Source organism: Calypte anna, chromosome 21 (assembly GCF_003957555.1).
Source record: "Calypte anna isolate BGI_N300 chromosome 21, bCalAnn1_v1.p, whole genome shotgun sequence".
NCBI classification, from domain to species: domain Eukaryota; kingdom Metazoa; phylum Chordata; class Aves; order Apodiformes; family Trochilidae; genus Calypte; species Calypte anna.
Window position 1 is genome coordinate 7,574,127 of NC_044266.1, and position 22,910 is coordinate 7,597,036.

Consider the following 22,910-nt stretch of genomic DNA (forward strand, 5'->3'; position numbering starts at 1 on the left):
CAGTAACTGCTCTGGTGCTTGCTCCTGCTCTGTCTGCCTGCAGGTCTGGCTGAAGGAAGGACCTTTGCACTGTTTCTGAAGACTTTTCCCAGATGATGTGAGAGTTTCTCAACCACAGGAGCAGAACTGAGCCAAAAAGTGATCTGGGGATTTGCTGGTAACAAAAAAAAGTTATGAGGTGGCAATGGGAAGTTAGGTTTGGGTGGGGGCAAGGTTCATCCTTCGCCTGGGGTTGCAAGACCTGCTTGTGCATGCATGGTATTAAGGAAAAAAAAGGAGTGATAAAGGGGAAAAAAACCCCAACACAAAACTGTTCCCCTTCAGCTTGCAGGGCCCCACAGGACGTTTTGTTGTACGTGGGTAAATGTTCCCATGTTTGTCACCTGCTGGCAAGGAGACTGTGGGCAGCTCGGAGCCGCGTTGCGCTGCCGGGCCAGTTGCTTGGAAAAAGGAGAAGGAAAAAAAAACCAAACCCAACACAAAACAAAGAGAAATTCACACCCAGGAGGGCGGCAGCAGGCGCCGGCGGTTTCCGAGGGGACCGCGGGGCTGCGGCAGGGGCAGAGCCGATCTTTGGGTTCGTTTCCTCCACTTTCCAACGCGCGAAGTTGTTGGTGAGGAATTTCTTGGCTGGGGTAGGTGGGTGGGATTATTAAATGAGTATTTGGGGTTTGTTTTGTTTTGTTTTGTTTTTTCCGTGCAAGCCTTGCAGGTGAACGACGATGCGAGCCTTTCTGAAGAGTTGGGGGGAGTGTTTCCAGCTGAAGCCGCACACGACGACCATCGGCAGGAGCCAAGGGTGCGACATTGTCCTGCAGGTAGGGGCGAGGAAGGTGATGGTGACACGGGTGGGGTTGGGCGATGCGCCGGGACCCCTTGTGCCAAGCCGGGAGGCATGAGGAGGAGAAGGGGGTCGTGCAGGGCAGTCACCAAACCCCAGGGGCTGTGGGGGGGGGGTGTCTCCTGGCCTGCCCGCTGACGGCCCGGGCTAGTCCGCAGGGGTAGCAGATCGTCACGCAGCCCTCGAGTTCACCCCCTCCGACAGCAGCTTCGTCCTTCAGGACTTCAACTCCCTCCACGGCACCTTCGTCAATGGCTGCCAGGTCCAAAACGCGGCCGTCAGAGTGAGCCCGGGTGATACCCTGTGCTTCGGGTCAGCGGGAGCATCCTTCCAGCTGGTGGTGGATGGGGCTGCCCAGGTACGGGTAGGGGCTGCTCCTCAGGGAAGGGTGGGTGAGGGTGCCCAAGGAAGGATAGGGTGCTGGTGACCGGGGAATGGAGGGTGCTGGTGGCCGGGGAAGAGTGGGTGCTGGTGAAGAGGGGCTTGGTTCCCGGAGCAAGAGCGGGTTCCCAGGCTCATCTGGGATTTTAGGAGAGGCTTTGGGTGGGAAGGGGAATGTGGAGCTCCCTCTGCTGAAGGAACTCGGGCAGGTCAGTAAGGAAAAGGCAAAGCCCCAGGACAAGTTTCCCAACAGCGACTGTGTCCTTTTCCTCTATTTGCATTTTATTGTTCCTCAGAAACCACTTAGTGACAGAGCGTCTGGGCTTGGGGGGTCAAAGCTGAAGCCAGGTGCGAGGTGCAGAGGCTTTGCTTTCGGCAGCAGAGTTTGTGGCTGGGGAGAGGGTGAAGCAGGGCTGGGCTCAGGGAGAAGCTGAGGTGCTGGGAAGCTCTGCTGGTCAGGAGCAGGGCAGGATTCTCTTCATTAAACATCTGACCGGCCCAGCACAAGGTCTGACAAAAGCGTTGGGCAGCCAAGAGTGAGGAGAGGGGTAGGACTGCTTGTGTCTGAGCCACGAGAGTCTTGGAACCAGGGCTTGGTTTTGCAGATGATGTGTAGGATGGGAAGGGGTCAAACCTAGGGAGAGAAGACAGAGAGCTCTAAAAGCAGAAAGCCCCAATCATTTGTTTCCATTTCAGCAAAGCTTTTGGGCTTCCTAGGCTAAATCTGAGGACTTGGAAATGGGCTAGGACTGAAATTGTGCTTCCACTCAAGGCTGTTCTGCCCTTTTTTTGTAATCATAACTTAATCAGTCTTGCCGTTGTTCTGTTTTTCTCCACCACAGATGCCCTGCCCTCCCGTGACGTGCCGCACTGCGTGGACTGGGCAGCCCCAGGTGGTTGCAGAGCCCAAACCTTCAGCTCCTGCCTCTCCTCCCCACCTGCCCATCCTCCAGGGGCAGCTGCCCCCCAGCTCTGCCACCACCCAGGCCCCTGGAGCCACTGGGCACCTACCCCATCCACCCCTGCAGAAGCCACCCAGGAGGGCCTGGGCTTGGAGCATGGCCACCTCTGTTCCACTGGGCACCTTGGGCAGAACCTCCATGGTCAGGGCATGGTCAGGTACTCCCTGATGGCCAGCCTTGGGGGTTGGTGGCCTGGGGTTCCCTCTGGGCAACTGAGCAGCAAGTGGAGTTGGTCCGAGGAGAAGCAGGTTCGAGGAGTGAGGAGCATTGGGAGTGATGTGGTGGGAGACCTTGTCCAGAGGGGTTGATGAAAGTCACTGTGTGGCCCTTGGTGGCACATGGGGCAGTTGAATTGTAGAATCCCAGTCTGGTTTGGGTTGGAATGGGGACCACCCAGTTCCAACCCTCCTGCCATGGGCAGGGACACCTCCCACCAGCCCAGGGTGCTCCCAGCCCCATCCAACCTCCAACACTGCCAGGGATGGGGCAGCCACAGCTTCTGGGGGCAACCTGGGCCAGGGGCTCAGCACCCTCACAACAAACAATTTCTTCCCCATCTCCAACCTCAATCTCCCCTCTCTCTCCCAGTTCCAAGCCATTCCCCCTCATCCCATCCCTCCAGGCCCTTGTCCCAAGTCCCTCCCCAGCTTTCCTGGAGCCCCTTCAGGCACTGGAAGGTGCTCTAAGGTCTCCCCATTGCAGCCTTCTCTTCTCCAGCCTCAACACTCCCAACTCCCTCAACCTGGCTCCAGAGCAGAGCTGCTCCAGCCCTCCCAGCAGCTCCAGGGCCTCTGGAGAAATGGGATGTGACAAACCCAGGGGAATCCCATTGCCCTCAGAGCCCAGAGTGACATTTCCTCTGCCTTTTTCCTCATGTGCTGTTGGGAAGGGTGAGGACTGACATCTCTGACTCATCCACCTATTCCCACCTCCTGCTGGGAGATGTTTTTTCCTGCTCTGAAGCTCAGTCCCTGGCTGCCTGGGGTGCAGGACCCTCCAGCTGAGTTCACAGCAGATGTCAGGGTTTGGGGGAGCAGTACAGCTGGAGAACCAGACGTTTGCCTTGCATGTAGCGTGTCACCAGCTGCCACCAATGTGATGGCTTTCCTGGGTTTTTTTTTGTTTTTTTGGTTTGTTTGTTTGGGTTTTTTTTTGTTTGTTTGTTTTTTTGGGGGGTTTGAGCAGTATTGCAAAGCAAACAAATACAAAATATCAATACATAAAGGACATAGAGGTGTTGGAGCAGGTCCAAAGAAGGGCAACCAAGCTGGCGAAGGGTTTAGAAAACATCTCCTGTGATGAGTGACTGAGGGGGTTTGTGGCTGTTTCGTCTGGGGAAATGGAGGCTGAGGGGAGACCTTATCACTACAAATACCTGAAAGGAGGTGGTAATGAGGTTGGTCTCTTCTCAGTGGTGACAGAGGACAGGGCAAAGGGAAATGGCCTCAAGTTGCAGCAGGGGAGTTTAGGTTGGATATCAGGAGAAACTTCTTTACAGAAAGGGTTGTTTAGCACTGGAAGAGGCTCCCCAGAGAGGTGGTTGAGTCTCCATCCCTGAATCTGCTTAAAAATCACCTGGATGTGGTGCCTGGAGACCTGGTTTAGTGGTGGGACATCAGGAATAGGGTTAGGACAAGGCTGAACTCAGGAGCTCCTGAAGCTCAGGTGGTGGGGATGGGGGTCCAGCTGCATGGAGAGATGTAGATGGGCAGAACTGGGGCTGGCAGGGAAGGTGCAGAGGTGGGAGCATAAATTCATCTGATTTTTGGGAACTGGAGCCAAAAGGATCCACTTGTGCCAACAGCAGTGAGTGTGGCTGTTCAGGTGTGCTGAGCTCTCTGGGATGTGCGTGCAGTCAGATGTGACTTTGTCTGCTGGGTCTCTGCTGTTCTTCAGACTTTCCTGGTTCCCAGAGGTGTGGTACTGCTCTGCTGTGCAGGCTGGGAAGGGTCTTTTTTGTACCAAATCGTTGGTTTCTCTTCTGGTTGTCCTCTGCTGCCGCCACATCTCATGGTGATGTTTGCTGCTGTGATCTTTGCTTTTTTTTCCAGTCCCAGCCTCAGGTGATGGTGTGAGCAGTGTGGGGTTCCCTTCCCTGGGGACAGGCTCTTCCCGGGGGACTCACAGCATGGATTTCCTCCCGCAGGAGAAGGTGATGCTGGGGACAGGGTGAGGGACAGTTCCCTGGTCCAAGCTGTGAAATCCTGGTTGTGCATCCAACCACACGTCCCACCAGGATGTCACCAAAGGGGGCAGAGGACAAGGGCACGGTGTGGGAGGTGGAAAGCCAGGCCAAGCAGGTCCATGGGGTTGATGGCCACAGGCTGGCAGTCCATTGAACAGGCAACCCCATGTGTCTGTATCTGGAGAGTGACAGACAGCACTGGTCACCTGCCCACAGATGCTGCAGCTGGAGAAGGAACTGGGTCAGCTTTCTGCTGTGAGAGCAGAATCCAAGCAGAAAGAGGCAGTGATACGGGGGCTGCAGGAGGAGGTTGCAGCCATGGCAAAGATGCTGGCTCAGGCAGCAGAAAGGAACAAAGTGGAGCTGGCCCAGAAGCTGCTTACCTTCAACCAAGAGCTGGGAGCCAAAAAGGAGGAGATCAGAGCCTTGAAGGAACAGGTACAGGAAACCTAGGTTGGCACCATACAGGGAAAGCACCTCTGGAATGGGTGTAATGTTGGGGGAACACCTGGGGTGTAAGAGGAGCAGGTGACACCTCTGAGACCAAGGGAAATGAGGGGGGGGGTTTGGGGGACTTGGGGGTGCTGATCCTGGAGCAGAGGAGGCTGAGGGGAGACCTTGTGGCTCTCTGCAACCCCCTGAGAGGAGGTTGGAGCCAGGGGGGGTCGGGCTCTGCTCCCAAGGAACAAGGGATGGGACAAGAGGAACTTTTGGCACAACTCAAGTTGTGCCAGGGGAGGTTTAGGTTGGAGCTGGGGAAGAATTTCTGCTTGGAAAGGGTTGTCAGGGCCTGGCCCAGGCTGCCCAGGGCAGGGCTGGAGTCCCCATCATCCCTGGAGGGGTTTCAGAGCCCTGGAGATGTGGGGATGAGGGACATGGGTTAGACATGGGTGGTCTTGGCAGTGCTGGGTGAATGGTTGGACCTGATGACCTTGAAGGTCTTTTTCCACCAAAAGAAGACTCAGAAGCCTGCAGTGAGCAATGGGCTCAGCAGGTGCCTCTGGTACATGGGTTGTACAGAGGGTCCAAATATGCTGAGCTCTTCCATGGCCCCCAAGAGAAGAAGGTACTTTGTGCAGCAGAAGAGGGGTGTTAGGAAGCCAAGTTGTCCAGAGAGAAGCAATCCAAGGACAGAAGCAACATCAAGTGTCCAGTGCTGCCAACCCACCACCACCACCCACTCCAGAAGAAGATCCCCACTGGTCCCCTGCAATGTCTTGGCTTTATTTGGAGTTCTCTGGTGGGAAGGGTGGATGGCTGGGGTGAAATGCTTGTGGCATGATGTTCTGGCCTTGCTCTGAGATGCAAATGGTCTCTTCCTTTGCAGCCTGAGGAGGAGCTGGGGCAGTGGGTGCCAGGAGGGCTCTGCAGCTCCAGGAGTTGGGGCGCAGGGAGCGGGTGGTGGGAGCAGAGCTGGGATGGGCCAGGGAGCAGGTAGGGAGCAGGCAGGGCTGGGTGGGAGCACAGATCCTGGGTGTGAGGAAGGAAAAGTGGAGACCTGAGCACCAAACACTGATGTGGGGCTTAACTTGACATGGGGCATACCCATGATCATGTAGGCATCATAGGAAGTGTTTGGGCTGGAGGATCTCTTCTGTGGAGCTGTTCATCTCCAGGTTGTTGAACCTGGAGAAGAGAAGGCTCCATGCTTGGTGATTTTTGTTTTTTCCCATCCCTGCTGTAGCTGGAGGCCTTCAAAACCCAAGTGATGCAAGCCTGTGCACCAGCAGCAGTGGGAGGTGCAGGGAAGGCATTGACAGAGCAGGAGGTGAGTTTGGGCACCAACACATGGAAATGCTCAGTGCCTCCAAAGCCCAGATAGGCTCAAGTCAGGTGCTGCACAACAACCACAGCACCTTGCCCAGTGGTGCTGGGAGCATCCAAGCTTCTCCAAGTCCCAAGCTGAGTGGCAGCTATCCCAGGTTAATGATGCTGCCCTGTGAAGTGGCCCTCAAAGTTTGGGTGGAAGTCATTGGGCTACAGCAGGGAGAAGTCCAAGAGTCCACCAGAGCTACCGGCACGCAGCACATCTCAACCATTGCTCCCTGAGACAATCTGTGGTCCCTCAGCATGGAGAAGGTGTTAATATATGCCTTAACATAATGCCTAAGGTGTTATTAAAGGTGTTAATATAATGCCTTAATCTCCTCTTTCACCAGGTGATAGAGAAGGTCAAGCAGATCTCTGAAGAAAACCAACAAAGTCAGGAGAGAGAGAATCATCTGCAGGAGGAGCTAAGCTCCAGGCTCTCCAAGGAAAAGGAGGTGTCTGCAAATCTTGAGGTGTTTGAGAAATCCTTGAGTGAGCTCCAGGTCAGTCCCTTAAACCCTGTTGAGCAACTGGATGCCAGGAGATGGGAGCAATGTTTTTTGTCTGATGATGGGTCGGGGAAAAGATGTTTGTGAGTTTGAATCATTGAAGTTGCTGCTCTCCAGATCACCCAGAGGTGAGTGTAGCCCCCAGAAACTGTTGCTTGGAAAGAGATGGGCTGTGTTGTAGAAGTGCCCTCCCCTGGGGCTGCCAGGAGGTGTTGTTACCCAAGGTGTGGGACCCATGAAGTGACATGTTGGACCAAAGGCTTCCTGTGCTTGAACCCAGGCCTTGGGTTCCATCAGACATGTTATGTGCCAAGTCCCAGATGCCCATCAGCCATGGAGTGCAGCTTGTTGACTGCTGTGTCTTCTCCAGGAGTGCCTGAGGAGCTCCTGCAGCAGCACCAGCCTGCGAGGGGCCCTGGAGAGGCTGGAGATGCTGAGCCTGGACCCTTCCATCTCAGCCATTGGGGCAGTGGTGGTGGAAATGGCACATGTGCCCCTGTCCTGGTTGGAGGGCATTGAGCAGCTCCTGACCAGCACTGGGATGGACCCACACACCTCCAGCAAAGGTCTGTGTCCTGCTGGGTGTCCCTGGGAACAAACCTGCCCCAGATAGGATGTCCTAGGGATTTTGGAGCCTGAATCCCAGAGGCTCATGAGGATCTCCAGGCTCACTAGGGTCTGTGGATGTAAGGTAGAGGTGTTGCTCATGGGTCTCTCCTTCCCCAGTAGCTCACCCTAGCACAGTCTCTGCCCACTCTGTGGGGGGAACCCCATGGCCAGGATGTTTTTTTGGCTCTCCTGACTGGCACAGGGCAGGTTTTTGGTGGTCTTTGCTCCTCCCTGTTGCCTGTGGAGGAATGTGGAGCATGTGAGGGGGAGTGGTGGCTGGGGATGGAGGGCAGCAGTGCCCAAAGTGAGTTTTGCCTGATGGCCAGTGGAGCATCCAAGGATGCCCTGGGGGTACCCATGGGCTGAGTGACACTGTTGGCTTTTCCAGGGCTTCTGGCTTCTCTTGGGAAACTGTTGGAAGACAATCAGGAAATGGTACAGATGAACCAGGTGTTACAGGTACAGATGTGTAGGAGCAGGGACTCCATGGTCTGGGAGTGGTTTCATTGGTAAACACTAAGGGAGCACGTGTGGGACAATGAATGTGCAGGAGCAGTAATCACTGGGTCTTCTCCCATGTAACCAATGACAGGATGAGAGAAAGTGGCCTCAAGTTGTGCCAGTTCAGACTGGAGATTGGTAACAATTTCTTCATGGAAAGGGTTGTCAGGCCCTGGCCCAGGCTGCCCAGGGAGTGGTGGAGTCCCCATCCCTGGTTTCAAACCCCTGGAGATGTGGTGCTGAGGGACATGGATTAGTGGGCACAGTGGTGTTGGGTTGATAGTTGGACTTGATGGTCTTCTCCAACCTTAATGATTCCATGACTGTATGAAATGCCAGGGAATGGAGGGGATGGAGACGTGTCCCTAAAGTGGTGGGGTGGAGGGTAGATCTCTCCTCTGAGTTGCTGGTGAGGTGAATGTTCACTGGATGATTTTCTCTTCTTCATCCTTTAACCCTTGGGTGTCTCTGTGTCCCCACAGACCCAATTAGAGAAGGTCCAGGAGACCCAGGCTGCTTTGCTGCAGGAGCGTGTGATGGAGCTGGAAGCAACACATGAACGAGACCTGCAGTTAAAAATCCAGGGAATTATATTGGGAAAGGACAAGGAGAACAAAGAGGTATGGTGGCATGGTTGGTTTCCAGGAGAACAACAGTCACGCTGGGAAAATCATTGCCTGCACGTGTAGTGAAATGAGGCAACCAGGTACCACTAATTACCAGGTAGTGAGCATGATCTTGTGTTAAGCCCACCTGTGCCTGGTTAGGGCTGGCCCCCACTGTGCATGAGCAGGACCAGGGGGCCAATAAAAGGTGAGGCTTGAAGCACAGGCTTGGCTCATTCCTGATCTCACACTCTTGGCAATGCTGAGCTTTGTACTGCTTCTATAAGCACCCTGCTAACCTGATTGTGCCACTGGAGCTCACCCAAGGGCAGGCTCAAACTCACAGCCTCAGCATGCAATGGTGTTGCCCAGGGAGAGAGAGGATTCTTTAGCCCCAGGCTCTCCAGGTGGAATCCCAAGAGCTTGGATATCAGGTGCTCTCTTCCACTCCAAGGTAGGAGGAACACATCTCAAGGTGTTCTCCTCTGCTCCAGAGCAGTGAACCTACTGGTGCCTCCATATGTCCTCTGCCAAATGGTTTGATTTTGTCTGCATGGAAAATGTGGGCTGTCAATTCTCAGATTCTGGAGAATGTGGTCGCCAAGGAGAAGGAGAAGTGCAAGGAAGCCCTTGAAGAAAACCAGAAGAAGATAGAGGACCTGGAGAACCACCTGAGAAGCCTTACTGAGGTCAGTGGCATGCATGGGAGGTGAGACAGAACACCTGACACTTGGAATAATTGAATTTGAAAGCTCTCTGTAGGTGGATTCTCCACCACAAGGGTTGTCAGAGCCTGGCCCGGGCTTCCCAGGGAGTCCCCATCATCCCTGGAAGGGTTTCAAAGCCGTGGAGATGTGGTGCTGAGGGACATGGGTGGCTTTGGCAGTGATGGATGGACCTGATGACCTCGAAGGTCTTTTTCCAACCCAAACAATTACATGGTGGTCCATTGGGTCAGGGGCTGTCAGTGGGCTGTGGTGGGTTTGTTCACCCCCACACACACACAGATGGACATCAGCAGAGGGAAAGGTGGATTTCTGGAAGCTGTTTCCCTTCTCAGTTGCTTCTTGTTGCCTTCACTAGGTAATGGCAAGGAAGTCAAAGGAGCAGGAGGCTTCAGACTACAAACTGGGAGAAGCCCTGCAGAAACTGGAGGAAACCACGAGGCGAGAGGTAGTCCCAACCACCCTCACCTGCAGGCAGAGGACACCCCCTGGATGTGGTTTTGGGGATCTCCAGTCCTGAGGGAGGGAGGCACCTAAGCACTGTGGCCACCCCTAAAATCTTTCCCTTCCTTCTGTCCTTCTGCCTGTAGCCAGGAGAGATGAGGATGATGATGATGATGGTGATCATCCTCTAGGCAAACACATTCAAGGCATCCACCCAAGAGCATATCTTCTTTCGTAGGTCATGTTGCAGCAGCAGATTCTCCAGGGAGAGGAACATCTCAGGAGGGTTCAGGAAGAGAATGAGCTCCAGAGGCAGGAACTGGTGGAAGAAATGGTGGAGTATAAAGAGCAAAGCAAGCAGCATGCTCTGACCATTGTGGCTTTAGAGGACAGGCTGCTGGAGGCCAAACATCAGCAGAAGATGCTGGAGGAGGAAAAGGTGACACTCCTGGAGAAAATGGGAGGTAGGTAAGGGCTGCATGGGGTGAGTCTGTGCTGAGAACCTTCTCTGATGAGGGAAAATTTAAAGAGAGATGGAGCAGTGTGTTGGCTGCTACAGAGAACATTGTGCAAGGTGTGGGTTTGGGCGTTGCCTGCAAGCAGGACAGGCTCTGAGAGTCCCTGGAGAAGGCATTTCAGAGGCTTTGGGGACACTGTGGTCATAGGTAGGGCTGTCCCACTGGAGAAGTGCCTCTAAAGAGAGCATGTGGGGCTGCACCCAGGGTAAGTGATCAGAGCAAGGGAGGGTGTAAGGAGCTGCCTGGACGTTGGAATTGGAGACACAGCTTTCCAGAGAAGATGATCCTCCATCACCAAAGCTGTTGGGAGGGAAAGGAGATAACACAGCAGACGGTTAAACATGGATGCAATCTGCCTGTATTACTGTGTCCTGTAGGGTCTGTGGGTGATGCTGGCAAGTCCACACCAGGAGCTCAGCTGGAGGTTTGTCCTGCCATGGAGTCACAGAGTTGTCTGAGGTGAGCCGCACGTGCTGGTGGTCTTGACCAAAGGGGTGGAAGAAAGGTAGTGATGACTTGGAGAGCTTCAGAGAGACCAAGGGTCTGATAGAATTTTTTGTTGTCTGTGGTGGTGAAAAGAGACTTTTAGCCAGACTGAGGTGCCTGTAGTGTCCAAGGAATGCTGATGGGTGTGTGAGTGACCTGCTGTCCCATTTGGGTGGCTCCAGGTAGGACAGAGCCAGGTGGCAAGTCCTGGTGCCACAGGCATGAACCCAGGGAATGGAAATGTGTGTCTTAGTCATGACGTCCAGCATGCTGGCTCTGGGCAATGACTCTTCCAAATGAGCTGTGAGACTTGCTGCTCTCTCTCTCAGGAAATTCCAGGAGGAGCTGGCAGTTTTGCAGAGCACTCTCCTGTCCAAGGACACCATCATCACCAGGCTGACCAAGGAGCTCATGGAAACCAGGGCCAGGATGTCAGACATGAGAGGTAGGTGAAGGATACCACAGGGTGTCCATCTCCACCTCCTTCCCATCAGCAACCAGGTGGTCCTGGTAGGGACATGCAGGTAATGGAGAGTAGATGTCACCACCCTGGTGTTGCCCTGCTTGGCCTTCCTCTACCTATAAAGGGTCTACAAGAAAGCTGGGGAGGGACTTTTGACATGGGCCTGGAGAGAAAGGACAAGGCATGATGGCTTTAAAGTGGGAGAGGGGAGGTTGAGGACATGAGGAAGAGATTCTTCACTGTGAGTCTGTTGGCTTGGCCCAGGATCAGAGGGCTGACATCAAGGGCAGAACAAGGGTCTGGGGGACAAACTCTATTGTTGGCTACAGCCCTTACAAGGGTACAGTGGGCAAAGAACACATCTGTGAACATCATGTCACTGGAGCTACCAGTCCTCCAGGGCTGGGCAATGAGACCACTGGACAACCATGGTGGGGGTGTGTACCCAGGGGAGCTGAGCCAGGAGCAGAAGGTGGAACTGGAGCAGAGCCTGAGCCGAGTGAAATGCCAGGAGCAGGAACTGAACCTTCTCAGGGAGAAGCTATCCCAGATGTCCAGCCTGCTGGAGAAGAGGGATGCAGGCCTGCAAGCAGCAACAGAGGAGCTGAGGTACACAACATGGCCAGGACCTGATGGTTTCCTAAAGCTGTTCTGTAGATTCTCAGCAGCTGGTGGCATGTAGGGATCTCCCCGGGAGCAAAAGATGTGTGTGGGAGCAGCACAGAGTTTGCTTCCGTGGTTGTCTCTGTGGATGTGGCACTCAGTGCCATAGTCTAGCAACTGCAATGGTGGTTCAAGGGTTGGACTCGATGATCTCTGAGGTCCCTTCCAACCCAGCCAATTCTATGATTCTGTGAAGTAATCTTGAGCTGGAAACAGGGATTTAGTGGAGCTCACGCCAGTAACGAAGTCACTTGTATCTAAGTGAATGTTCCCACCCACACTGTGGTAGTCATCAGTGGGTGCCCAGGGTGCTGCTTCCTACAAGGTGTTTGGGTGACCTTCATCCATCATGGTGTCCCTCAGCTCTCCTGTTTCTTGGCACAGGCAAGCCCAAGCCCGCTGCCAAGCACTGGAGGATACCTCCTGGGAAAGGCTGGAGAAGCTGGAGGATGTTCCTGAGATGCTGGTGCCAGTGGGTGAAGCCTCCAAGAGAGTAAGTCTGCAGGGAGGCTGCTGAGGTCTGGGTGTCCTGAATATTGATGGTTTACGTGGTGTTTCTCAGCATCATAGTGTGATCTGCTGATGCCCAGCCAGGCCTGGTCATGATGGCCAGAGCTTGGGGTGGCCACCACCCTTTCCCTAGCCAGGGGATCCAGGGTAGCTGTCCTGGGTCCCCATCAGCAGAAGGACACTATTGGAGCCAGTGCAGAGGAGGCCCTGGAGCTGCTGGGAGGGCTGGAGCAGCTCTGCTCTGGAGCCAGGCTGAGTTGGGGGTGTTGAGGCTGGAGAAGAGAAGGCTGCAATGGGGAGACCTTAGAGCACCTTCCAGTGCCTGAAGGGGCTCCAGGAAAGCTGGGGAGGGACTTGGGACAAGGGCCTGGAGGGATGGGATGAGGGGGAATGGCTTGGAACTGGGAGAGAGAGGGGAGATTGAGGTTGGAGATGGGGAAGAAATTGTTTGTTGTGAGGGTGCTGAGCCCCTGGCCCAGGTTGCCCCCAGAAGCTGTGGCTGCCCCATCCCTGGCAGTGTTGGAGGTTGGATGGGGCTGGGAGCACGCTGGGCTGGTGGGAGGTGTCCCTGAACGTGGCAGGGGTGGCACTGGGTGGGCTTTAAGGTCCCTCCCAACCCAAACCAGTCTGTGGTTCTGAGTCAGGAGCAGAGGTTGTTTTTCCTCCTGTGCTGAATGTCCCTGCTGATGTCCCTGGCAATGGGAAGCACTGGGAGGTGGCTGCAGCAGCAGATGGAGGGATTGTCAGTGTGGAACATCGTGTGCCTCAGCAGGGAGGGGGGATGCAGGGGCTGGGAGGTGACTCACAGCCAGGTGACAAGTGGGAGGTTTCACCCATCCCACTGGCAAAGAGCCATCACAGGGAGGGGACATGGGGAGGTGCCAAACCCACCCTTCTGGAGCAAACCACATCTCAGTAAGGGTGTCTGGACCCAGGGTTTGTGTGCAGGGGGTGAGGATGGGCCGGGTCCATCCCAGGTTCTGTCATGGTGTAGGACAGGTGGATGGGGCTGGAGCAAGGACAGACGTGTGGCTGAGGATGACAGTGCAGTGCAGGAGGTGGTGTGGACATGCACCCACGGTGTGTGCTGGAGCAGCAGCACCTGCTGTGTTGGAGTGATGAAAAGAGTGAATGCTGTGCAGCAGCACCAGTGCCAGAGGAGAACCCTGACCTGGCCCTTCAGAGCTGTGCTGTGTCCTCCACAGCTTTTGGGAGTGTTTGTCTGTACTGGAGTGTGGCTGGTGGAGCTGGTGGAGTCTCTCCTCCTCTGGTTTGAATCCATTCCCCCTGCTCCTATCACTCCCTGACATCCTAAAAAGTTCCTCCCTAGCCTTCTTGTAGCCCCTGCAGATCCTGGAAGGCCACAAAGAGGTCTCCTTGGAGCCTTCTCCCATCCAGACTGAACAACCCCAACTCTTTCAGTCTGTTGTCATAGGAGAGGTGCTCCAGCCTTCTGATCATCCTTGTGACCCTTCTCTGGACATGCTCCAGCACCTCCATGTCCGTCTTGTATTAGAGAACCAGCTGGGCTGCTTCTTGCAGGAGACAGAGTTGGACTTGGCCAACCTTGGGGTGAAATGCCGAGGTCTCAGGCATGAGGAAACCATCCAGCGCCAGAGAGAAGGTTTGGCCGAGCTCCGTGCGAGGATAAAGGTGCTGGAGAAGAAGCATTCCTCAGGTGAGGGTGGCTGTACCTGAGGTGGGGAAACTTGAGGAACCTCCAAGTGTCTGGAGCAGGAGGGCACAATGTGTCCTACTGAGCTCTGAATGACTCGGTGGGTCTGTGTTTGCCTCCAGCTGTCATGAAAAAGGGTTTGGAGCCACTGCTGCTCCTGATGAAAGGCTCACCAGAGGCAAAAGGCTGGGAAACAGGGAAGGAACCTTCACCCATGTTGGGAACAGGGCTGAAGAGCAGCAAGGTAAGATGGCAGTCTGTGGTTCATAGGGCTGGTGTGAAGTATTCCCTGGCAGAGATGATAACAGAAATGCCAAAGTGGAGAGAGAAGTGGAGATAAAACCTGTCCAGGGTGGTTTTCTCATGGAACAGAAGGGGGACTGTCAGCTCATCCCACAGCCAGGGAATCTGGGGGCTCCATTGGTCTGTCCCTATCTGTGCAGGTTCCTGATGGGGTCTGGCGTGGGGCAGCAAGCTCAGAGGTGGCTGGGACGATGGACATCTGTGAGAAGATGGTATGTCAGTGATAGACATGTTCTAATGTCTAACCCAATCAAATGGGTTGGGTTGGGAGGGAACCTCAAGACCACCCAGTCCCAACCCCTCTGCCATGGACAGGGTCACCTCTCACTAAACCAGGTTGTTCCAAGCCCCCTCCAACCTATGTCTCCCACCCAAGTGCCACCAAGCAGGCAGCCCAAAGGTGTGGATGAACCTCAGCCAGCCAGGTGTTCCAGAGCTCTCAGGAAAGCTTGGCCAGGGGAAAGCACATGTGGGAATTCAGCAAAGGCGAGGAGAAGGCAGCAGCTGCCTCATGACATTTTCATCTCCATCAGTGGTGGAGAGTGGTGGGATGTGATGTGGCAGAGGACTTGGCAGAGCTAGTGAGGAATGGATCCCCTCCTCTTCCTACAGTACCTTGATGTCCTTGGTGCTCTGGGAAGGCTGATGGAAGTGAAGGAGCTGTCAGGGATGGAGTCTCTGAAGTGGCTTCCTCAGGAGGAGAGGGAAAAAGTGGGTCTGCAGAGGCAGAAGGACCTGGAGCTGCTGTACCATAAGATCAGGAACCTCAAGAGTTGCCTGGAGAGAAAAGAAGAAATGCTGAAAGACTACGAGGGTAGCATGGAGCAGCTCAGGTACTGAGAGGCAATGTGGCCACAGATCCCACTGAGACCAAGTGATGAGGGACACGGGGAGCAGCCCCTCAGCAGGTCATGTGTCTGCCTGGGAAGGGTCAAATTGTGGTCACAGCATAAAAACTGTCAGGAGAAAGAAAGAAAGAAATGTCAATTTGGGTCCCTGCAATGGTGTGGGGAAACCTTGGCAGACTCCTTCATCCAGGGACAGCAGTGGCATCTGCTGGGGTGGAAGGACAGCATGGGCAGGATGGAGGCAACCATGGGAGCTGGCTTCCCAATGGAGATGTTCCAGCTCCATGAGCTGCCCCACATGTCCAGGACCAAGGGTGACTCTGTGGCAGCACTGGTGCCAGCCCCACTGCTCAAATGCAGAAGTCTTTTTGTAGAAATCTTTTTGCCCACAGCACCAGAGGAAGGGGTGTAGTAAGGTCTATCTAGGCTGGTGGAAATATGACACCATCTTCAAAGTAGGCAAGAGGTTTGATGGTGATCTCCAAGCCAGCAGTGCTGACACTGGCACCCAGGGTCCCTCTCTGAGCAGAGGAGATGGCACCATCACCGTGTGTGAGGAGGAGAAGCCTGGAGGAGGTGGCACCTCAGTTTCAGCAAAGGCTTCTCCTGTGATCTAAGGAACTGGAGAAGGAAAAATGCTCACTGAAACGTGTAGGTCCTCACAAGGTGTTAGCCACTGGTATTAGCCACTCTGATGTCCTTTAGTGTCACCTTGTGGCCTGAGGGGTCCTAGAAAAGACACACAGTGCATATGGTGTTCCTCAAAAGCCATCTCTCCCAAGCTGAGCCCAGCCAGGGGTCAGAGGGGTGATGTGGTGACAGACCCTTCTGTTCCACACAGGCTGAACCAAGCATCCCTCCGAAGGTGCCAGGAGGAGATGGCCAGACTAGAAGATGAAGCCTACAGGGAGGCAGAAGAGAAGGCTCTGCTGAGAGAGGCTCTGGAGAGGACACAGCTCCAGCTGAGCCGAGAGAAGAAGTTGCTGCAAGCAGCCAGAGTTCATAAGGTGAGGACACAGGAGCTCACAAGAAGCCCCAGGAGCCAAATATCCCTGTGCCCAAGTGTTCCAAGTCATGGTGGTCAAGCAAGCGCCTCCAGGTTGAATAAGATGCTTGAAGCTGTGTCCTGGGTGAGGCACAGGAGATGTGGTGCACAGCCTGAACCCTCCACTAGTGTTAAGATGCCCAAAGCAAGTCCATCAAGTAGAAGGAAATTGGCTCCTGGTGTTATCCAGAGGTGAAGGAGACTTCAGGCTGTGCCCATGTTCCAGAAGGTGGAGGTGGGAAGTCATGATACCCTCCAGTTACTTGGTTGCACACAGTGGAGGCAAAGAGGGGAAACCAAGCACGCTGTCATCTGCTGCAGGACACATCTCCCTCAGAGGTGCAGAGGTGTGATTTTGCTGTCTTGGAGATAGATGGTCATTTGGGTGATAGCTCCATCCATCATGGACAGGGGATGGTGTGGTCTGTTTGACCACCAGGCAGCTGTATGGATGGGTTTGGACCATGTAGAGTGAGGTAAAAGGGAAGGTCCCACAGATGGGGTGAAGGCCATGGCAAGGTGTCACAGGTGAACATGGTGTTTGATATCTCTTCTCTAGCCTGGAGCCAAGAAGCCTTTCTGCTCAAGAAAGAAAATTGAGCCGAGGAGCACATGGTAGAAGCTGTCAAGATGAGAAGGAACCACATAAGAGAGGCTACACCTGGCCCTTCAGCAGCTGAAGGTCTGCAGTAGGAGCAGCTTGTTACCCCATGGACTCTAACATTGGACATGGCACGAGGTATGGGTGCATTTTGAGGAACCCCTCTTGGTGTCCTGTAGCTCCTGGTGTGACTGCATAGTGCATAGGACCTTATTTTCCTGCTGTCCGAGTCCCATGCCTCATGGTGGGGTTTCTGGCAATAGGAAAGGTGTGGTGGGTACAGCCCAGTGTATGCAAATACAGGTGTTGATATATTTAGGTGTGAATACAGCCCTGTGCAGGTGTGAAGTCAATGGTGCAGTCAGTCCTGTCCTTGTTCTCATGCACATAAAGGTTGTCCCTTCCAGCTCCAATGTCCTCCAGTCCCCACAGTGTCCCTGGGGAGCTGGAGGAGGAGGCATAATACAGGATGGAAACATGGAACCCTGGGAACACCAGAGCCACAGGGAGCTGCCATGTTGGTGCATCACTTGGAGAAGGTTGTGCTGAGTCCTCTGCAGGTCAACTGGCGTGTGACTAAAATCCCATGGGTTTTTTTTAAATAGGATGAAAAGGTCTGGGAGCAGCACAAGGGGGCTGTGCATTGCTGAGGCAAAAACCACACAGTCCTCTGGCAGAGCCTCCCCAGAGCTGCTGGCCACCGAGGGGTGGATGGTGGCCAATGCCTCATTTTCTGGTGAGGACCCTGTGGTTTGTGGCTGTGGCACAGGGCTCTGGTTATTGATATGACTTAGATGTGCTGTGGGTTTCCATCCGTGCACTGGTCTGTGGATTTTTTTTAATTCTAAGCAAATTCTTCACTGTGAGGGTGCTGAGCCTCTGTCCCAGGTTGCCCAGAGAAGCTGTGGCTGCCCCATCCCTGGCAGTGTTGAAGGTTGGGGCAATTCGGGCTGGTGGGAGGTGTCCCTGCCCATGACAGGGGATGGAACTAGATGGTCCTCAAGGTCCCTTCCAACCCCAACCATCCTGAGATTCTAGTTCATGTCTGTCCTCTGCATCCCACCCCGGCCTTGCTGGATGGGGGAAGTTGGGGGAGCACAGGTGGTGCAGAAGCCCCTTCCTCTCCTACGGAACGGCACCAGCCTGGGACCACCACCCGGAGACCCCCGGGGCAGGACTGGGGGACAATGAGGGGCTGATGGATGGGGGCAGCACGGGACACCCCTGGCTGGGGGGTGGGTAGAGCGGGGCTGTCTCAGTGCCGGGCTGGGGCAGGGCAAGCCGGAGCGGGGGGCTGCGGGGCGGCCCCCCCGGTTGCGGGGAGGAGCGGAGCGGGGCGGAGCGGCCATCCGGGCACCATGGCGGCGGCGGCGGAGGAGCTGGAGGGGCGGCGGGGACGGGGGTCTCAGCCGGGACCGGGGCCGGGCAGCCCGGCGGGGGTGCGGGCAGGGGGCGAGTGCTCGCCCGGGGGTGGTCGCCGCGTTTTTAGCCCCGCCGGGGAGTTCCGCGAGTTCTCTCGGCGACAGCTGCGCGACATGGAGAAGCTCTTCCGACAGTGAGTGCTCGTGGGGAGGGTAGGGGGGCGGACGGGGATGAGGACCCACGGGGTGACATCGCCGGGGCTCGACCGGAGGACCCCCGGCATCGCGCTCCGGCCCCGGCGCCCCGGGCTGGCGGGAGGGACCCGCGGCTCCTTGCAGGAGGGATGTCAGGGACTCCCCCGTCTCCAGCACCTTGAAGGAGGGATGCCAGGGCCACCTTCCCCCCTAAACACCCCCAAACCCTGGCAAAATGGACCCCCTGCTCCCCCTCTTCTGCAAGGAGGGACCCTGGCACCTTGTGCGGAGATCTGGGAAGGGGAGGGGGGGCTGGAGGGTACTGCAAGGGACTCCTGCGTTCCCTCTGCTGCAGCACTCGGGGACTCCCACTTCTCTGCCAGCGAGGGCAGGCAGCGTGTCCCCAGCAACCCTGGTCATCCTGGCATATCCCCAGCATCCCCGGCCAGGCAGCGTGCCACCACACACGGTGGAGCGTGACTCTGTGAGTTCAGCCCCCGGCCCCGGGGAGAGGAGGGGGGGTGGGGGGGAAGCTGGCAGCGAGCCCCGAGCCCTGGAAATTTCCAGGGAGAGAGAGAAATCAGGACGGTTCCGACCATGGTCACGCCAGGATGCGCTAGAGTAGCCGGGGGCCAGCGGGATGGTCCCTGCAGAGTCCCCGGCACCTGGGGTGCTTTGGGAAGGCAGCATGGAGATGGTACAGGCATAGCTAGGGGGGTGATGTTGCCCCCCGCCCCGGCTAGCCCGGGAGTGGGACAGTCTGGATAATCTGCGTCACGGTGCTGTGCGGTGTCCCTCGGGCATGGCCACCGGGCCGTGGCTGGAGAAAGCCACGGGGGTGGAGGCAGTGAGTGCCCAAGCGCAGGGCTGGAGGGGCTCTTTGGGGTACAGACATTCCCTCTCTCTTCCCCAGCAGTGCCCGGAGCCCCCTCCTCCTTCCCCCCGTGTCCCCAAACGACTGTCACCCCATCCCGCGGACGCAGCAGGTTGCTGCTAGCTGTCTCCGGTGGGGGATGTCCATAGTTGGGGTTCCCCGGGGGAATAACCGCAGCTGGAGCATCCCTTGGAAGTGATAAGCCCCCCCCTCCCTCCCGGGGGTGCTGTGGGGCTGGGAGGAGTGGCTGTGGTGGGAGACGGGCAGGAGGAGCAGACAGTGTTTGCTCTGACACCCGCAGCGTCTGGAGCTACAGCCAAAGGAGCAGCGATGGAGCTGCAGCCCGGAGGGGGGGCTTGGGGGGCTGGGAAAGGGGTCTCCCAAGGAAAGGATGCTGTCGAGCCACCGTTGCTGTCCTTGCCATGTGACAGGAGGATAGTAAAGCAGAAAAGGGGTTTTGCTGTTGTCCTCTGGGAGCAGAGGGATGCTGGCAGCCCAGAAAATCACGGGGGGGGGGGAGAGGAGGAGGGGGGGCGAGGGACTTGTCATACCCCTTGCTGAGGAACCCTCGGAGGATGCTCTGAAGGGGGGCTTGGAAGCAGAAAACGGGGGAGGGGGGGGGGGGAAGGAGGTGTGTTGTCACTGAACCATGGAATGATTTGGGTTGGGAGGGACCTTGAAGACCGTCCAGTCCCACCCCCTGCCATGGTGGTCAGGGTCACCTCCCCCAGCCCAGATCGCTCCAAGCCCCATCCAACCTTCAACACTGCCAGGGATGGGGCAGCCACAGCTTCTCTGGGAAACCTGGGCCAGGAGCTCACGAGGGGTGCACCCAGGTCTCGTGGCCAAGGCCAGGCATCTGGCTAGGGTTGGAGCATGGACTATTGACCAGTGGTCACCTGGAGGTGGCATAGAGAGAGGGTGGCTGCACCAGGTGGGCTTGATGTTGCCACAGTCAAATGAGCGAGGGCTGCCAGAAGAACCTGCATGGTGCCATAAGTCCTGGGACTTGGGTTATGGCCAAGGGGTGATGGTGGGAGCAGCACCCTGTGGGCTCTGCCCCGTTGTCCCCTGTATCAGCCAAGGCTCAGTACTTCTAGCAGAGGGAGCCAGCAGTAGGGTTGGCATCATCCCAGGAGGTTCTGCTGCCAAGTGATGTAGGAAGCAGCAGTGATCCTGGATGAGGCTCTGGGGTGCTGTTAGTGGTTCAGCAGCAGCTTCTCTTGGTATGGCAAGTGGCCTAAGGTGGTTGGTGCCCAAATCCTTGTCATCTCTTCCTCCCTGCCCAGCCAGTGTAGGCATGAGGTGGTGAGCTCATGCAGAGGTGCCAGTGTGAGGGTCAGCATGTGCTCTGTGTCCCCAGCAATGGGACAGTGGTTGTCCTTCTGTCCTGCAGGTACGATGCAGGAAAGGATGGCTTCATTGACCTGATGGAGCTGAAGCTGATGATGGAAAAGCTGGGGGCACCACAGACACACTTGGGCTTGAAGAACATGATCAAGGAAGTGGATGAAGACCTGGACAGCAAGCTCAGCTTTCGGGAGGTGAGGGGCTGGGGGGTCCCCCGTGGCAGAAGGGGAGGATGGCCGCAGCATGGTCCCCCTGTGCCATCTGGGGCTGGATGTAAGAAAGTTGGGAGGGAGCCATAGTGCCTTTGAGGTCTCAGGAGAACTGATGCCAACATCTCCCCTTGCAGTTCCTGCTGATTTTTCGGAAGGCAGCAGCAGGTGAGCTGCAGGAGGACAGTGGGCTGCATGCCCTGGCCCGGCTCTCTGAGATTGATGTCTCCACGGAGGGGGTGAAGGGTGCCAAGAACTTCTTTGAGGCCAAGGTGAGGCACATGCCAGGGCATGAGAGGTCCCTGCACAGGATGGTGATGCAGGAGGGTGGTTTTGTAGGGCCAGTGTGTGGGCAGGGGTGGAGATGTCGAGGTGAGGAAGAAGTAAAGATATTGAGGTGGGCAGCAGGGCTTTTTGGGGGGTCTTGGAGATCCCCATCAGCTGTGCCACCACCTGCAGGTGCAGGCCATCCATGATGCCAGCCGCTTTGAGGAGGAGATCAAGGCAGAGCAGGAGGAGAAGAAGAAGCAGGCAGAGGAGCTGAAGCAGAGGAAAGCAGCCTTCAAGGAGCTGCAGTCCACCTTCAAGCAGTGACGGGGGCGTGCGGTGCCGGGAACGCCACGTGTGCCACGTGTCGGGGGCCATGCCCAGAACCCTGCGGTGCCTGTGACTGCCCAGGCTGCCTGTGGGCTCTGGGGCAGAGCCTGGTGGTCCCCAGCTCCTCCCTCCTTGCTGTGGTGTCCGTAGGTGTTGTTTGTGCCCCCAACATCTCCTCCATCACCGAGTTGCTCCTTCCCGGCGGGGCAGCAGCACCCTGTTCCCTGCCCACCATCATGCCAGGTGTTGCTGCCACCAAGTCCTGGGGGAACTGTGCCTGGATGTCTGTCCCCCGGCACATCTGTCCCCCAGGATGTCTGTCCCCAAGGCTGTCTGTCCTCCACATCACATGTCATGCATGTGTTCCCAGGTTGTCACGGTGGCCATGCCAGCTTGGGGCCAGTTGGCATTGCTGGTGTATCCTGTCCCTATGGCCATGTCAAAACCATGGGCCAGGTCCCAGCAGAGGGACCTTTGTGTGTGTGTGTGTGTGTGTGTGTGTGTGTGTGTGTGTGTGTGCGCCTGCCTGGGGTCTGTGTGTGCTGCAGCTCTCTATTTTTTTGGTGAAAAACGCCCAGAAAGGTGTCCAGGCTGTGTGGTGGTACTCCATGGTGCAGCCACGAGTGCTTTGCAGATGTCTGGAGGTTCCCATGTCCACGTGGGGACTGGGAAGGGGGTCCGTGTCCCCCCCTACATGGCACTGGGGGATTCTTGTGTTTTGGTTCTATTTTTATTTTAATCCCAAATAAATATTATATTTCGTAAGCTTGCCAGGTGCGTGTGCAGGGGGTGGAGGTGCAGGGTGGGGTGGTTATGGTGGGGGCTTGGGTGAGGGGAAGAAGCCTGTGGGATCTGATCAGGGGGACCCATAGTGGGTTCCAGAGCTGGAAAGGTGGTGGGGAAGGGGGATGAACCATGGAGGGGCTGGGACAACAGTGTGGGAGGCAGCAGGGCCATGTGTGTTATCACTGACCCGTGGAATCATTTGGGTTGGGAGGGACCTTGAGGATCAGCCAGTGTCACCCCTGCCATGGTCAGGGCCACCTCCCACCAGCCCAGGGTGCTCCAAGCCCCATCCAACCTCCAACACTGCCAGGGATGGGGCAGCCACAGCTTCTCTGGGCAGCCTGGGCCAGGGGCTCAGCACCCTCACAGTGAAAGATTTCTTCCCAATGTCCAACCTCAATCTCCCCTCTCTCTCCCAGTTTCAAGCCATTCCCCCTCATCCCATCCTTCCAGGCCCTTCTCCAAAGTCCCTCCCCAGCTCACTGGTGGTGTCCTGCTGGCACCCACCCTGGGACTGGCACTGCCTGGGTAGCTTTGAGCACCTGGAACATTTGATAATGGGACCTTGGCCTTGACATGGGGTTGGGGTGGTGGGCTGGGGGGGGAGGCCACATCCCAGGTGGTGGGGGTTGGGGTGCAATGGGACTACCCAATACCCCACAGGGAGCAGCATGTCCTGCCCAAGAGAGACCATACTTGTCCCCAGGTGTCCCCATCATGTCAGCTCACAGTGGTGGCACAGGAAGGGCAGATGTGGCCTTTCCCAGGTGGGATGGGTGAGCGTGAGAAGATGGGGTGATGGTGCCAAGGACACCACCACCTCCAGCCCTCCTGTGTGGGACAGTCAGCAGATGT

The 22,910-nt window shown here is 56.3% G+C and overlaps 2 protein-coding genes across 2 annotated transcripts; both read left to right on the plus strand.

Moving 5' to 3' along the window:
• The first annotated feature begins 722 nt into the window (after positions 1–722).
• Positions 723–16,874, plus strand: FHAD1 (forkhead associated phosphopeptide binding domain 1). Its single transcript, XM_030463430.1, is given in 24 exon segments — positions 723–818; positions 993–1,199; positions 2,065–2,325; positions 4,586–4,807; positions 5,697–5,718; positions 5,721–5,803; positions 6,054–6,137; positions 6,529–6,681; positions 7,058–7,253; positions 7,685–7,755; positions 8,280–8,417; positions 8,984–9,091; positions 9,486–9,575; positions 9,810–10,035; positions 10,467–10,548; positions 10,905–11,020; positions 11,488–11,647; positions 12,086–12,194; positions 13,703–13,889; positions 14,009–14,130; positions 14,330–14,401; positions 14,802–15,022; positions 15,879–16,044; positions 16,863–16,874. Coding segments are annotated over 24 exon segments (3,204 nt in total).
• A 1,167-nt stretch (positions 16,875–18,041) lies between these two features.
• On the plus strand, positions 18,042–21,803 carry EFHD2 (EF-hand domain family member D2). The gene is made up of 4 exons (XM_030463431.1): positions 18,042–18,238; positions 20,510–20,657; positions 20,810–20,944; positions 21,132–21,803. The coding sequence occupies exons 1-4, from the start codon at positions 18,042–18,044 to the stop codon at positions 21,264–21,266; spliced, it is 615 nt and encodes a 204-aa protein (XP_030319291.1). The 3' UTR covers positions 21,267–21,803.
• Positions 21,804–22,910: the final 1,107 nt, after the last annotated feature.

Excerpts from the sequence above, each read along its gene's own strand:
- EFHD2 (XM_030463431.1), top strand. The coding sequence starts at position 18,042 with ATGGCGGCGGCGGCGGAGGAGCTGGAGGGGCGGCGGGGACGGGGGTCT. Across the intron at positions 20,658-20,809 it reads GCAAGCTCAGCTTTCGGGAG|TTCCTGCTGATTTTTCGGAA; the intron begins GTGAGGGGCTGG and ends CTCCCCTTGCAG. Across the intron at positions 20,945-21,131 it reads AGAACTTCTTTGAGGCCAAG|GTGCAGGCCATCCATGATGC; the intron begins GTGAGGCACATG and ends CACCACCTGCAG.